Genomic DNA, 15,000 nt, shown 5'->3' with positions numbered 1-15,000 from the left:
CCAGGCACAGACTGGGCTTGGCAGGACCTGTGTGTGTGTGTGTGTGTGTGTGTGTGAGTGTGAGGGGTGTGGGTGTGTGTGAGTGTGAGGGGTGTGAGTGTGTGAGTGTGAGGGGTGTGTGTGCATGTGAGGGGTTTGTGTGTGACACCATATCAGTGACAGAACCAGGCACAGGCTGGGCTTGGCAGGACCTCAGAGCTCAGTCTCAGATGGCAACATGGACCTGTGTGTGTGTGTGTGTGTGTTTGTGTGTTTGTGTGTGTGTGTGTGTGTGTGTGTGTGTGTGTGTGTGTGTGTGTGTGTGTGACAGTGTGAGGTGCGTGTGTGAGTGGTGTGCTCAGTCTCAGATGGCCACATAGACCTGTGTGTGTGTGTGTGTGTGTGTGTGTGGTGTGTGTGTGTGTGTGTGTGTGAGTGTGAGTGGTGTGCTCAGTCTCAGATGGCCACATAGACCTGTGTGTGTGTGTGTGTGTGTGTGTGTGTGTGTGTGGTGTGTGTGAGTGTGAGGTGTGTGTGTGAGTGTGAGGGGTGTGTGAGTGTGAGTGGTTTGCTCAGTCTCCGATGGCCACATGGCAGGACAACAGTTACTAGGCAGCCCATCCCAGATGCCATGGGAGACGGCCGCCCAGATCAACCCATCAGCAGCATCTACACTGCCCACATGACAACACCAAGATCAATGCACTGCTTCTTTTTAAAGCTGATTTCAGAGAATTCCCCCCGCAATTTGTTCAGATTATTGTCAGATCAATGCTTTGCACACAGTCCATGTGACAGGGTGATGATGCAGATCAATGATGTGTGCACTCTCCATGTGATAGGGTGTGTGTGTGTGTGTGTGTGTGTGTGTGTGTGTGTGTGTGTGTGTGTGTGTGTGCGCGTGCGCCCTCTGATCAGGGTGATGATGGGCGATCAATGATGTGTTTCCTCTATAAACAGATTCTCTCAGCAGCTCTCTCTGTTGACTCAGTCTGTGGTCAGATCATCGATCCTCAATGTCTCCATTATTCATGTAACAATGTGTTGAAAAATGAGCCGTTTCTTTGACAGGTCGGTTGTTTCAGGACTGTTTCTGTTCAGACCTTTGAACCTTGATGTATTTAGACCATTGAACTTTGGTGTATTTAGATCTCTCTCTCTCCATCTCTCTCTCCGTCTTTCTCAAAGCAAACCAAATCAAACTGTATTTAACTATTTATACGGCGCATTTTATACCGGTGAAGGAGGTACACAATGCGCTTCACAGAAGGAAATTGCCTAGCATAGAAACTAAAAGCTGCCTCTCCATGTCTGGTTGTCCTCTCTCTCTTTCTCTATATCTCTCTCTCTCTCTCTCTCTCTATCTCTCTTTCTCTTTTTTTTCTCCTTCACTACCTCTACCCTTCACTCAGCCTGCTCAATGCAGCTCATGTACTCGCACTCTCTCTCTCTATCTCTCTCTCTCTCCCTCCCTCTCTCTCTCTCTTTAGTGTCTCCTTCTTTCCCTGAGTAACAAAGTGAAAGCAGCGGTAGCAGTATTTCTGTAATGAATTGTCTGAGCCCCTGGTGCTGGTGTTGACCCGTCCTGTGTGAGCTGGCTTACCGCTAAGATTAAGAGAATGATTGACAGGAAGATTATACTCCTCACCGTAGTGGGGAAATGGGAAAATAAAATCTTAGGCCTGTCTAAGCGAGGTGTGTGTGTGTGTGTGTGTGTGCATGTTTGTGTGTGTGTGTGTTTGTGTGTGTGTGTGTGTGTGTGTGTGTTTGTGTGTGTGTGTGTGTGTGTATGTATGTGTGTGTATGTGTGTGTGCGTGCGTGCGTGCGTGTGTGCTCCCTCTGATCTCCACCCTTCAGTGTATTATCTGCTTATTCGACAGAAAGGACAGAAAGTGAGCTGTCTGCATACCTGAGCGAGACGGGACACTATGTGTAGAGCTGAGGCAGTGAGACAGGAGACACTAGAGCTGAGGCAGTGAGACAGGAGACACTATGCACAGAGCTGAGGCAGTGAGACAGGAGACACTAGAGCTGAGGCAGTGAGACAGGAGACACTATGCACAGAGCTGAGGCAGTGAGACAGGAGACACTAGAGCTGAGGCAGTGAGACAGGAGACACTATGCACAGAGCTGAGGCAGTGAGACAGGAGACACTATGCACAGAGCTGAGGGAGTGAGACAGGAGACACTATGCACAGAGCTGAGACAGGAGACACTTTGCACAGAGCTGAGGCAGTGAGACAGGAGACACTATGCACAGAGCTGAGGGAGTGAGACAGGAGACACTATGCACAGAGCTGAGGGAGTGAGACAGGGGACACTAGAGCTGAGGGAGTGAGACAGGGGACACTAGAGCAGAGCAGAGGCAGTGAGACAGGAGACACTAGAGCTGAGGGAGTGAGACAGGAGACACTATGCACAGAGCAGAGGGAGAGTCTGAGTTTCAGAGGGCTGACTCCCCATATTTAATGGACTAAACGCTGACTGAACAGCTGACAGGAATCTGACTGAACATCGTAAATAGACTAGCCTAGATATTACTCCAACTTGTCCACGGAGCATTCACTCCACCGTAGATATTACTCCAACTTGTCCACGGAGCATTCACTCCACCGTAGATATTACTCCAACTTGTCCACGGAGCATTCACTCCACCATAGATATTACTCCAACTTGTCCACGGAGCATTCATTCCACCGTAGATAGTACTCCAACTTGTCCACGGAGCATTCACTCCACCGTAGATAGTAATCCAACTTGTCCACGGAGCATTCACTCCACTGTAGATAGTACTCCAACTTGTCCACGGAGCATTCACTCCACCGTAGATAGTACTCCAACTTGTCCACGGAGCATTCACTCCACCGTAGATATTACTCCAACTTGTCCACGGAGCATTCACTCCACCGTAGATATTACTCCAACTTGTCCACGGAGCATTCACTCCACCGTAGATATTACTCCAACTTGTCCACGGAGCATTCACTCCACCGTAGATATTACTCCAACTTGTCCACGGAACATTCATTCCACCGTAGATATTACTCCAACTTGTCCACGGAGCATTCATTCCACCGTAGATTACTTGCTAACAGAGCCCAGATGCAAGCTCTCTTGGGGTGTAGGCATGCCAGTATCACAGCCAGCTGCCCGGGCCAAGCATGCTTATGATCAGCACTCTACACCAAGCTTTCTGATTGGCCAAGCATGCAGATGACCAGCGCTCTACACATAGTCAGTCATGTTGTTGTGTTTAGCAGCAGTGGGCTATAGTCAGCCATGTTGTTGTGTTTAGCAGCAGTGCATTGTTGTTGTGCCCTGCCACCCTTGCTAGTCATATTCTCATGTGCCATTTAAACATAACTCAACAAAACTAAACATAAACAAAATACCCACACACCATGCCGGCTCTCCCTCTCCCTCTCCCTCCCTCCCTCCCTCTCTCCCACTCTTTCTCTCCCTCTCCCTCTCCCTCTCTCCCTCTCCCTCTCCCTCTCCCTCTCCATCTCTCTCTCTCTCCCTCTCCCTCTCCCTCTCCCTCTCTCCTCTCCCTCTCCATGGTACTATGCTGAGGCATTAATACTGATAGAGTGCCCATATTGCCTGCTCTTTATTGTTTATCTAAGTACCGGTATATCTCTTTATCTGTTTATGAAATGTATGTTTACTCACCAAATGTGTCTCTATTTTATTGCGTGCCCTTTGGCGGCTGTGAAAACATGGCCCCCCATCACCATTATATGAAAACATTGTTCCCCATCGCCGTAACGGTTAAGTACATCTACGCATATTAGACAGCTGAACTCTCCCCACTCACTGTGGGCCTTCCCCCCTTAATCTAGACTGTCTCACCTGCCTACACCTAACCCATCCCAACAACACTGTCATGCAGTACAGTTTTTCTCGATTGCTAAAACAAAAGTTTGAACATTTGAACATTTTTCAAAGCATGCCTCGGTTTCTCTGAACTCTAAACACAAATCCTAAAACCACTCACGCAAAATGTAAAACCCTTTATATCTCCTGCAAAATGCTACTTTGCTTTCAAAACACTATTATTTCACCTCAAAAGGGTATTTTGTTTTCAAATGACAAACACAGACCATTATATGAGTAGACGTTCTAAGCATTGATTGAACACTGATGTGCTTAATGGAAAACACTACTATAAAATGGGAAAACACTAGTATGAAATGGGAAAGCACTACTATAAAATGGGAAAACACTAGTATGAAATGGGAAAACACTACTATAAAATGGGAAAACACTACTATGAAATGGGAAAATACTTGTATGAAGGCCTTATCTGGAGCATTATGCCTTTTCATCCCTATTGATATTCTATCTCTATTCTCTATTTATTACGGTATGCTGCTTCTTAGTGCTAATCATAATGTCTCTTACCTGCAATTTATTGATATTAATGTTTTATTTATTTATTTATTTTCTTTCAATGTTCATTGTGTTTTTTATTTTTATTTAAGTTTCTTTGACTGTGTTTCAATTTAAATTCTATGTTTATTTCTGTAAAGCACATTGAATTGCATTTAATGTACGAAATGTGCTATATATATAAATTTGCCTTGCCTTGCCTTGCCTATTGTTACTGTACGCTTTCTCCCGTTGTAAATTACGTAGTGTAACTGTATAATGTTTTAACTCAAATATGAGTGAGCCTAGCCACAGTGGACCTTGTTCTAAGGCAGAACACCTTGAGAATGAAGCAGGTGTGAAGGGTGCCTTTTGACAGAAACTCAGATAGTCAAACTATTTTGCTATGACTATGTAAGCCAGTGTTGTGTGTCGGTGCCCTGTAGGCTAAAGGATGTATGGACCGAATGTTAGACTGAATGAATGCTGAGGGTCTGTGTTATGTGTCTGTGTTGTGTGTCTGTGTTGTGTGTCTGTGTTGTGTGTCTGTGTGCCCAGTAGGCTAAAGGTTGTATGGACTGAATGCTAACGGTCTGTTGTGTGTGTGTGTGCCCTGTAGGCTAAAGGAGGACCCCTAATGCTAAGGGTCTGTGTTGTGTGTAATGTGTGTGTGTGTGCCCTGTAGGCTTAAGGAGGACCCCTAATGCTAAGGGTCTGTGTTGTGTGTGTTGTGTGTGTGTGTGCCCTGTAGGCTAAAGGAGGACCCCTAATGCTAAGGGTCTGTGTTGTGTGTGTTGTGTGTGTGTGTGCCCTGTAGGCTAAAGGAGGACCCCTAATGCCAGGTGCCATGCCCAGGCCAGCTGTCCGCCCAGGAGAAGCTTTCGTGGGGGAGGTGGAGGCGCTACGCTGGGAGCTGAGGGAGGTGCGGAGGAGGCAGGAGGTGGCCGAAGAGGAGGCGCTGAAGCTGCGGGCCGTGCTCTCACAGAGGGAGGCGCAGCACGAGGAGCAGAGGAGGAGCGGCGACCTGGCCCTGCAGGAGGCGCACGGGCGCTCCTGGCATCTGGAGGAGGCGCTGAGGGAGGTGCAGAGGAGGATGGCGGGCTCGGAGGCGCGCGTGCGGCAGATGCAGGCCCACCTGATGGCCGTCAGGGAGAACGTGGTGGAGGAGCTCAGGGTCCAGCTGCACGAGGCCGCCGCCCACCGGGAGGAGGCGCAAGGGGAGGCGGTGCGCCTCCACAGGCAGCTGAGCCTGAGCAGGAGGCGTGGGGAGGAGCAGCGCGGGAGGGAGGAGCAGCTGGCTGGGGAGGTGCAGAGGCTGCGGCAGCATCTGGAACGAGTAGAGAGGGAGAGGAAGGAGGTGAACGCCAGGCTGGCACAGGCGGAGGTCGGTCTGAGGGGCAAGGAGGTGAACGCCAGGCTGGCAGAGGCAGAGGTGGGTCCGAGGGGCAAGGATCTAGACGCCACCAAGAAGCTCCTGTCAGACGCCATGGGCAGGCAGATCGTCAGGCTGCGGCAGGACCAGGGGGCAGCCAGTCAGACCCAGGAGGTGGGCAGCGTGGCACAACATGCCACCCCTCTCCAAGAGACGAATGAGGAGAGCACAGAGACTCCGAGTGCCATCTCTCCTGATTATAAGCATGAAGAGGGTATGGGGGCAGGAAGAACCACCTCCCTAGGAGACGAGGAGGCCATTTCTCTTCCTCATGACCCCCCTAAAGAGGACACTGGCGCCCCCGGAACCCCTCTGCCTCTGCCCGTGAGCAGGGACCCCCAGGCCTCCGCTGAGCGTCTGGAACCTGTAGCCGTTGGGCCCGCTCCCCCTGAAGACTACGTCCCTCGCGTGGAGCACGAGCCTCTGAGGAGCGCCCTGACGGCCAGCCTGGAGCAGGCGGAGGCGCGGGCACAGGAGGCCCTGGGGCAGTACCAGGGGGCGCGCGAGGAGGCCGACGGACTGCTGAGGGAGCTGCAGGAGCAGAGGGCGGAGCTGGACACCATCCAGGAGGCGCTGCAGGCCCGCTTCGTCCCGCTGGTCGTCCTCGAGGAGAAGGAGAGGGAGCTCGCTCGGCTGAGGGAGGTTCTGCAGGAGAGGGAGAAGACTACGATGGAGGAGAGGGAGAAGGCTACACTCAAGGAGAGGGAGCTCGCTCTGCTCAGGGAGGTGCTGCAGGAGAGGGAGAAGACTATGGCGGAGGAGAAGGAGAAAGCTTCAATCAAGGATAAGGAACTGGTTCAGCTTAGGGAGGTGCTGAAAGAGAGGGAGAAGACTACGATGGAGGAGAAGGAGAAAGCTTCAATCAAGGAGGAGGAACTGGTTCAGCTTAGGGAGGTGCTGAAAGAGAGGGAGAAGACTACGATGGAGGAGAGGGAGAAGGCTACACTCAAGGAGAGGGAGCTCGCTCAGCTCCGGGAGGTGCTGCAAGAGAGGGAGAAGGCCAAGATGGAGGAGAAAGAAAGGGAGGTGACCGTACTGAACGAGCAGGAGAAGGAGCTCACCCTACTCAGGCTGACCTTGCAGGAGAGGGAGCAGGCTGCACAGGAAGGAGAGCAAAGGGAGGTGACCGCACTCAGTGCGAAGGAGAGAGAGCTGGCACAGGTGAGGCTCACCTTGCAAGAGAGGGAGCAGACTGTGATGAAGGAGAAGGAGGCGAACAAGACTGCATTGGAGGAGAAGGAGAGGGAGCTGGCTGACCTCAGAGAGGTCCTGCAGGAGAGGGAGAAGACTATGATGAAGGAGAAGGAGGCGAGCAAGGCTGCACTGGAGGAGAAAGAGAAGGAGCTGGCTGAGCTTAGAGGTGTCCTGCAGGAGAGGGAGATGGCTGCCGTGAAGGAAAAGGAGAGAGAGGGAGCTGCACTGGAGGAGAAGGAGAGGGAGCTGGGCCGACTCAGCCAAACTTTACAGGAGAGGGAGCAGGCCAAGATGGAGGAGAAAGAGAGGGAGGTGGCTGACCTCAGAGGGCTCCTGCAGGAGAGGGAGATGGCTGCCGTGAAGGAGAAGGAAAGAGAGCGGGCTGCAGTGGAGGAGAAGGAGAAGGAGCTGACCCGGCTCAGGGTAGCGCTTCAGGAGGCAGAGATGGCCTCCTTTCAGAAGGAGCAGGAGCAGGTTCAGCTCAGACAAACTCTACAAGACAGGGAGCTGGCCATGATGGAGGAGAAGGAGGAGGAACTGACCCGGCTCAGGGTAGCGCTTCAGGAGAGAGAGATGGCCTCCTTTGAGAAGGAGCAGGAGCAGGTTCAGCTCAGACAAACTTTACAAGACAGGGAGCTGGCCATGATGGAGGAGAAGGAGAAGGAACTGGCTGAGCTCAGGGTAGCGCTTCAGGAGAGAGAGATGGCCTCCTTTGAGAAGGAGCAGGAGCAGGAGCAGGAGGGGAGAGCTGGAGATGAAGTGGGGGAGGCGTCTGGAGGTAGCCATGACGATCAGGAGGCACAGGCCGAGGATGAGGAGCAGAGAGAGATTAGTGACGCTCCCTCACGCCGCTGTGATGTCACCGACGGAGGAGAGGATCAACAGAGCCGGCGGCCAAAGGACACACACACTCAGGTAACACACCAGACACACACACACACACTCAGGTAACACGCCAGACACACACACTCAGGTAACACACCAGACACACACACTCAGGTAACACACCAGACACACACACACTCAGGTAACACGCCACACACACACTCAGGTAACACGCCAGACACACACACACACTCAGGTAACACGCCAGACACACACACACTCAGGTAGAACGCCAGACACACACACACTCAGGTAACACACCAGACACACACACTCAGGTAACACGCCAGACACACACACACTCAGGTAACACACCAGACACACACACTCAGGTAACACGCCAGACACACACACACTCAGGTAACACGCCAGACACACACACACTCAGGTAACACACCACACACACACACACTCAGGTAACACACCAGACACACACACTCAGGTAACACGCCAGACACACACACACTCAGGTAACACACCAGACACACACACTCAGGTAACACACCAAACACACACACACTCAGGTAACACACTAGACACACACACTCAGATAACACACCAGACACACACACACTCAGGTAACACACCAGACACACACAGACACTCAGGTAACACACCAGACACACACACACTCAGGTAACACACCAGACACACACACACTCAGGTAACACACCAGACACACACACTCAGGTAACACACCAGACACACACACACTCAGGTAACACACCAGACACACACACTCAGGTAACACACCAGACACACACACACTCAGGTAACACACTAGACACACACACTCAGGTAACACGCCAGACACACACAGACATACAGGCAGACAGGCAGGCAGACAGACATGCAGGCAGGCAGGCAGGCTGACAGACATGCAGGCAGGCAGGCAGGCAGACAGACATGCAGGCAGGCAGGCAGGCAGGCAGGCAGTATGGATACTAACCTGCTGAGTCCCTGCCTTATTAGTGACATGTTATCCAGCCATCAGTCTCCCATGCTTCCTGCCTCACTCCCTTCCTCTCTGCCTCCCTTCCTCTCTGCCTCCCTCCCTCCCTCCGTGTCTGTCTTCCTGCCTGCCTGTCTGCCTGCCTGCCTGCCTGCCTGTCTGCCTGCCTGTCTGCCTGCCTGTCTGTCTGCCTGCCTGTCTGTTTTCCTGATCAGCTGCGTTCCCCCTCCAGGTCCCGGAGCTCCAGGGGGAGAGTGACGGTGGGCGAGGCAGGCTGGCTGCTGGCCCTGGCTTCCTGTCGCCGGAGGTAGCAGGCGGGAGCGAGTCTGGGCACCCAGAGCACCACGGGAGCACGGAGCAGAGAGACATCAGCAGCCTGCAGGCCCAGATCCATAACCTGGAGCAGCAACTGGAGGTGAGAGAGAGAGAGAGAGAGGGAGAGAGAGAGAGAGAGAGAGAGAGAGAGAGAGAGGGAGAGAGAGAGAGACATAGAGATTTTTTTGATTTTATAAAAAACTTTTTTTTATTATTCTTTTGAAGCACAATTCCAAAACAATGTCTGATTTTCAGTAGTTCATTTTCAGTAAATTTTTATTTATTAGTGTGCTTCCCCGAAGGGAAGCACACTATTGTTCTTCGTTTTTTACTATTTTTTTTATTCTAGTAGTTTTTCTTGCAGCTAACTACTCCTCGCCCGATTGAGCTAGAGACGCCATTCAAACACCAAAACGTCCGGCCCGATCCGGTGCAGGTTGCTATGACTTTTTGTGGCGGTACTCCTTGCCACTCCTTTTTTATTCCTCTTTTTCCATCACCTTTTTTCTCCATAGACTTGCATGGCAGAACTTTGAGGCATTATGACATCATAATAGGCTCATTAAACTGGCTTGCACCTGTGATTCACTGACAACTCTCACTGACACCAGCGCACGGTTGCTCTTCTCTCTCTGTCTCTCTCCATTCAACTGTATAACTAGGAATATTAAGAGACACCTTCCATACCAGGGCTCTACTCACTCATGCATACTCACTCATGTTTACTCACTCGTGCATACTCACTCATGCATACTCACTCATGCATACTCACTCGTGCATACTCACTCATGCATACTTACTCATGCATACTCACTCATGTTTACTCACTCATGTTTACTCACTCATGCGTACTCACTCATGCGTACTCACTCATGTTTACTCACTCATGCATACTCACTCATGCATACTCACTCATGTTTACTCACTCGTGCATACTCACTCATGTTTACTCACTCATGCATACTCACTCATGCATACTCACTCATGCATACTCACTCATGCATACTCACTCATGCATACTCACTCATGCATACTCACTCGTGCATACTCACTCATGTTTACTCACTCATGCATACTCACTCATGCATACTCACTCATGCATACTCATTTGTGCATACTCATTTGTGCATGCTCACCCAGCAGGGAGAGCTGGAGAGCTGACACCTGCCCCAATTCCAAGGCACTTGTTCTCTCGGTCATGGCCGCAACAGAGCAAGCACACTCTCGCAGTTCGTTCACGAAACGCATTCTAGTTTTATTTATTACTTGAAACTTGTACAGTTTCAAGTCATTTCAGTGACCATTGTGGGTTTTTATTTCTTTAACGGAAGGGTACCAACAATTTTGTCCAGATCTTTATGTATATGTATATGTCTTCTATAGATTGTAGCCTGTCGGTATCTTATGCCTAGGCTGTAATACACGAATCATGCAGCACAAAGCCATTCTCTCCACCATCCCCTATGGCTCTTAGACAAACTTTCCCCATTCACACTTGATGACATCATTGCTTATCCTTTCACTCCAGTCCAGTCCCATTAAGCTTCCCATTAAGCTCCTCTCTGACAGACAGTCACACACACACACACACACACACACCTCTGACGGACAGTCACACACACACACACACACACTCTGACGGACAGTCTTGTAAAGCGGCGTGGCTCACGGCTATTCAGGGTGAGAGTGGAGCTGATGGAATGTTCCGTCCCGCGGCGCCCATTGTGCGTTGGCACAATAGCAGACGAGCGTGTGTGTGTGGTTCATAGCCGGGCAAAAGGGCATCTCTTATCATCGGGCGCTGCTGTTCGGGTTTAGGAATGAGATTCACGGATGCCAACGAACCCCGGTGGCACATGGGGGACAGAGAGGGGGAAGGTGGCATGAGGGTGGATGGTACATCTGGTTAGAGAATGCACTCACATACTCACACACACACACACAAACACACACACACTTATACGAACATGCACTCGCCCACGCACACACACACACACACACACAACACACACACACACACACACACACATACGGGGTGCCTCACCACTTTAACTGGTGCTTGCAGGAGCAGATTTGAAGGGCTGTGTGTGTGTCTGCAGTGCACTTTAAATCAGCTATACAGTTTCAATGAAAGTTTTTTTCTCAATTAATAAATGTGAAATGTGAAATGTAAATGTCTGAAAACATACCCTTACCCTGTCCTGAAATTGACTTCAATTATGGGCCGAGGGCAGTTACCACCGTATCCACAGAATCTCTGTTGCCCCTCTGTTGTCTTTAGTATTTTACTCTTGTCTTGTTTTGCTTGTCTTAACACTTGTAAAGTGACTTTGGGTATTTAGAAAAGCGCTATATAAAAATGAATTATTATTATTACATCTATCTTTCCCTGTCTGTTTCTCACTCTTTCTCCCATTCTCTCTCTCTCTCTCTCTCTCTCTTTCTCTCTCTCTCTCTCTCTCTCTCTCTCTCTCTCTCTCTCTCTCTCTCTCTCTCTTCTCAGGAGTCTGAGACACATCACAGAAATGTCCTCTCCATGTATCGGACCCGCCTGCTCAATGCAGCTCAGGTACTTGCGTGCTCTCTTTCTCTCTCTCTCTCTCTCTCTCTCTCTCTCTCTCTCTCTCTCGCTCTCTCTCTCTCTCTCTCTCTCTCTCTCTCTCTCTCTCTCGCTCTCTCTCCATGTCTCAGAAAAACAGTCTATTTCACCAGTTGAAAACAGGCCTCCCAAGGTCATTACTGGTGTCTGTGCCTTCCTCTCTTACACACCCTTTCTCCCTGAACTTACCCACACTCTCTGATTGCTCTCCACTGTTCCTGTTCTGTTGTTTTTTACTGTGTTTGTTTTTAAATTGGTTTTCAAATGGTGTTTTAAGTTAAGGGTTTTAAATTAAGGGTTTTAAGTTAAGGGTTTTAAAATTCAAAAGTCAAAGTCCCTCCCTGCTTGATTGCGCTCATTTTCAGACATACTCCTTTTCTTCCCCTGAACACTGCTCCTTTATCAGACTGTGTGTGTGTGTGTGTGTGTGTGTGTGTGTGTGTGTGTGTGTGTGTGTGTGTGTGTGTGTGTGTGTGCGTGTGTGATTGTGAACTCAGTGCCTAGTTTTCAACCTGCCCCCTTTATTCTCACTGTGCACTTTGGCTTGCATGTCTTTCTTTTCAAACAGCATTTCAATGAGTGCATATTCCATCAGTCTTAAATGTCTGTGTGTGTGTGTGTGTGTGTGTGTGTGTGTGTGTGTGTGTGTGTGTGTGGAGGGGGGGGGGGGTTGTATGCGTGTGTGTGCATGTGTGTTTGTGCAACTCTGTGTGTCCATATGCACACACTTTCTTTTATTCTTTTGGTCTACATAGAACTACATTTATTCTGTAGGTGTGTGTGCACTTGTGAGTATATGTGTGTGTGTGTTTGTGCACTTGTGAAAATATGTGTGTTGTGCCACAGGGCCACATGGATGAAGACGCTCGAGCGGCCCTGCTCCAGATCTCTGTGATGAGGCGTGAGTGTGTGTGCTGACCCCTGCTGTGCCCAGAGCCAGTGAGACCGCCTGGGGGTTAGTGGAGCCCCCTGCTGGCTCGGAGCCAGTGAGACCGCCTGGGGGTTAGTGTAGCCCCCTGCTGGCTCGGAGCCAGTGAGACCGCCTGGGGGTTAGTGGTGCATCACCCAGCTCTACCCATGGAGCAGCCTCTGCACCGTGTGTCATGAACATTAAGAGCATCAATTCATCCGAGGACACTTGGAAAGTGTGTGTGTGTGTGTGGGTGTGCAGGTGCGGGTGTGTGTGTGTGTCCTCAGATTACCTTCTTGTAAAGAACACAGATAGTTGGCCTTAGTAGTGTAAAGTGTGTGTGCGGGTGTGTGTGTTTGTGTGTCTGTGTGTGTGTGTGTGTGTCTTTGTGTGTCCTCAGATTACCCTCTTACCCTCTAAAACCGCCGCCCCGGATGAAGACCCAAACAACAGTAAGGACTTACATTTATGGAGTATTCTTTCATGAACATTAATTAAATGTACAAGGTATACTTTTTAAAAAAACCTTGTTTCTGAAATGTAAAAGAATGGGATGTTTGTCTGCCTTCTGTCACTCGAATCTCAATCCCCCCCCCCCCCACCCCCCCCGATCAAGACACACACACACATGCACCCGCACAAACACACACACACACACACATCTAAACCATTACAGAGATGTCTGTATTTTTGCTGTATTCTTAGCAGTGTTTAGAGCCTTTTTTTTTTTTGTTCACAGACACACACACACACACACACACACACACACACGTCACGCACACACACACACACACACACCCACACACAGACACACACACAAACACACACACAGACACACCAAGCAGACTGCAGTCAGTACGCAGTGACCATAGAAGCAGAAATTCTTAACAGCTTTTTCTCCTGTCCCTCGACGTTATGTCATCTGCATTCACTATTGACAGAAGCCAAAACACTCAAAAACACTCAACATTTATGTGTGTGTGTGTGTGTGTGTGTGTCTGTGAAAAAAAAAAAAAAAGCAATGACAAAGACTAGTCTCACGGCCACAGTAGTTGCGTTGTGTGTGTCTGTGTGTGTGTGTCTGTGTGTGTGTGTGTGTGTGTGTGTGTGTGTGTGTGTGTGTGCGCCACTGTACACCTAGCACACTCTGGCGTCTGATGAAAACAAGTGTTAAGTGTTAAGGCCACAGTGTTGCCATTGAGTACCCAGTACGTTCCAGCAGAGGTGTGGAGTGCTGTCACTGATGTGTGACGTGTGTGACGTGTGACGTGTGTGACGTGTGTGATGTGTGTGATGTGTGTGATGTGTGACATGTGTGATGTACCCAAAGCATGATGCTGACTCTGCAGCGATCACAATAATCGGTTGCTCTTATGAAGCTTACATGGACACCTGCTATGCGGAAAAACTGTTAAAATACCAACCTTAAAATAATGTTTTAAACAACTAGGCCTACTCATGTTAAGTCATTGCCCTGACCTTTGGTAGCTTAGGTCATGTGCATAACATGTGTGTGAGAGGGCGGCATATCTGTGGACTCTCTAAGAAAAGGGCCAAACACTTCACAAAGTACTACTGTAAATCAACACTAATTGGTAGCCTCTTCATCGTGAGGCACAGGTGTCAACTTTACCCTTAATGTACAATATGGACTGAGACTTTCTCTGCAATCTAATACTTCCTCTAAGCCAAATTTGGATGTTGTCTTGATATGTACTTATTTATCAAATCCAAATAAAGAAGTCAAATGTGTCTGTGTGTTTTTGTGTCTGTGTGTTTCTCTGCGTGTGTGAATGTGTGTGTGTGTGTGTGTGTTTCTCTGCATGATGTGTGTGTGTGTGTGCACACGTCTGTGTTTGTGTGTGTTTATCTGCATAATGTGTGTTTGTGTGTGTGTCTCTGCATAATGTGTGTGTTTGTGTGTGTTTCTCTATGATGTGTGTGTGCACACGTGTGTGTTTGTGTGTGTTTATCTGCATAATGTGTGTTTGTGTGTGTTTCTCTGCATAATGTGTGTTTGTGTGTGTTTCTCTGCATAATGTGTGTGTTTGTGTGTGTGTGTGTGTGTGTGTGTGTGTGTGTGTGTGTGTGTGTTTCTCTGTGTGATGCAGTTCTGTCCCTGCCACAGTATTGTCACTGCTTACCCTGGAGAGAGGGTTTTGGCTGAAACTGCTCATTCTTGAGGCCGTGTGCTAATACTGACTAGTACCACTAGGGGGCGCCTAGGCAACCGTTAGTGTCTGTACCAACACTGACTGTTGTTTCCATGTTGCATTACAGTAACTCAACTAAGTCCAGGCAAACACGTATAACTTAATTTAAGGAAGTGGACTACCTGACAGGCTACCCTACACTGCCAGTA

The 15,000-nt window shown here is 49.5% G+C and overlaps 1 protein-coding gene across 1 annotated transcript in view; it reads left to right on the top strand.

Annotated features, from left to right (window-relative positions):
• The window catches only part of uacaa (uveal autoantigen with coiled-coil domains and ankyrin repeats a), a gene marked incomplete at its 5' end in the record, with an annotated part of 48,346 nt that extends 35,478 nt beyond the window's left edge, over positions 1–12,868 (top strand). Inside the window, 6 exons of the mRNA XM_080847586.1 lie at positions 5,169–6,677; positions 6,762–7,658; positions 7,710–7,892; positions 9,047–9,229; positions 11,633–11,698; positions 12,575–12,868. Of these exons, the coding sequence (XP_080703712.1) occupies positions 5,169–6,677; positions 6,762–7,658; positions 7,710–7,892; positions 9,047–9,229; positions 11,633–11,698; positions 12,575–12,646 (2,910 nt within the window). The 3' untranslated portion in view covers positions 12,647–12,868. The remainder of the gene's footprint in view (positions 1–5,168; positions 6,678–6,761; positions 7,659–7,709; positions 7,893–9,046; positions 9,230–11,632; positions 11,699–12,574) is intronic.
• Positions 12,869–15,000: the final 2,132 nt, after the last annotated feature.

This window comes from Sprattus sprattus, assembly GCF_963457725.1.
Source record: "Sprattus sprattus genome assembly, chromosome: 11".
NCBI lineage: Eukaryota > Metazoa > Chordata > Actinopteri > Clupeiformes > Clupeidae > Sprattus > Sprattus sprattus.
This window is presented reverse-complemented; position numbering and strand designations above follow the sequence as displayed.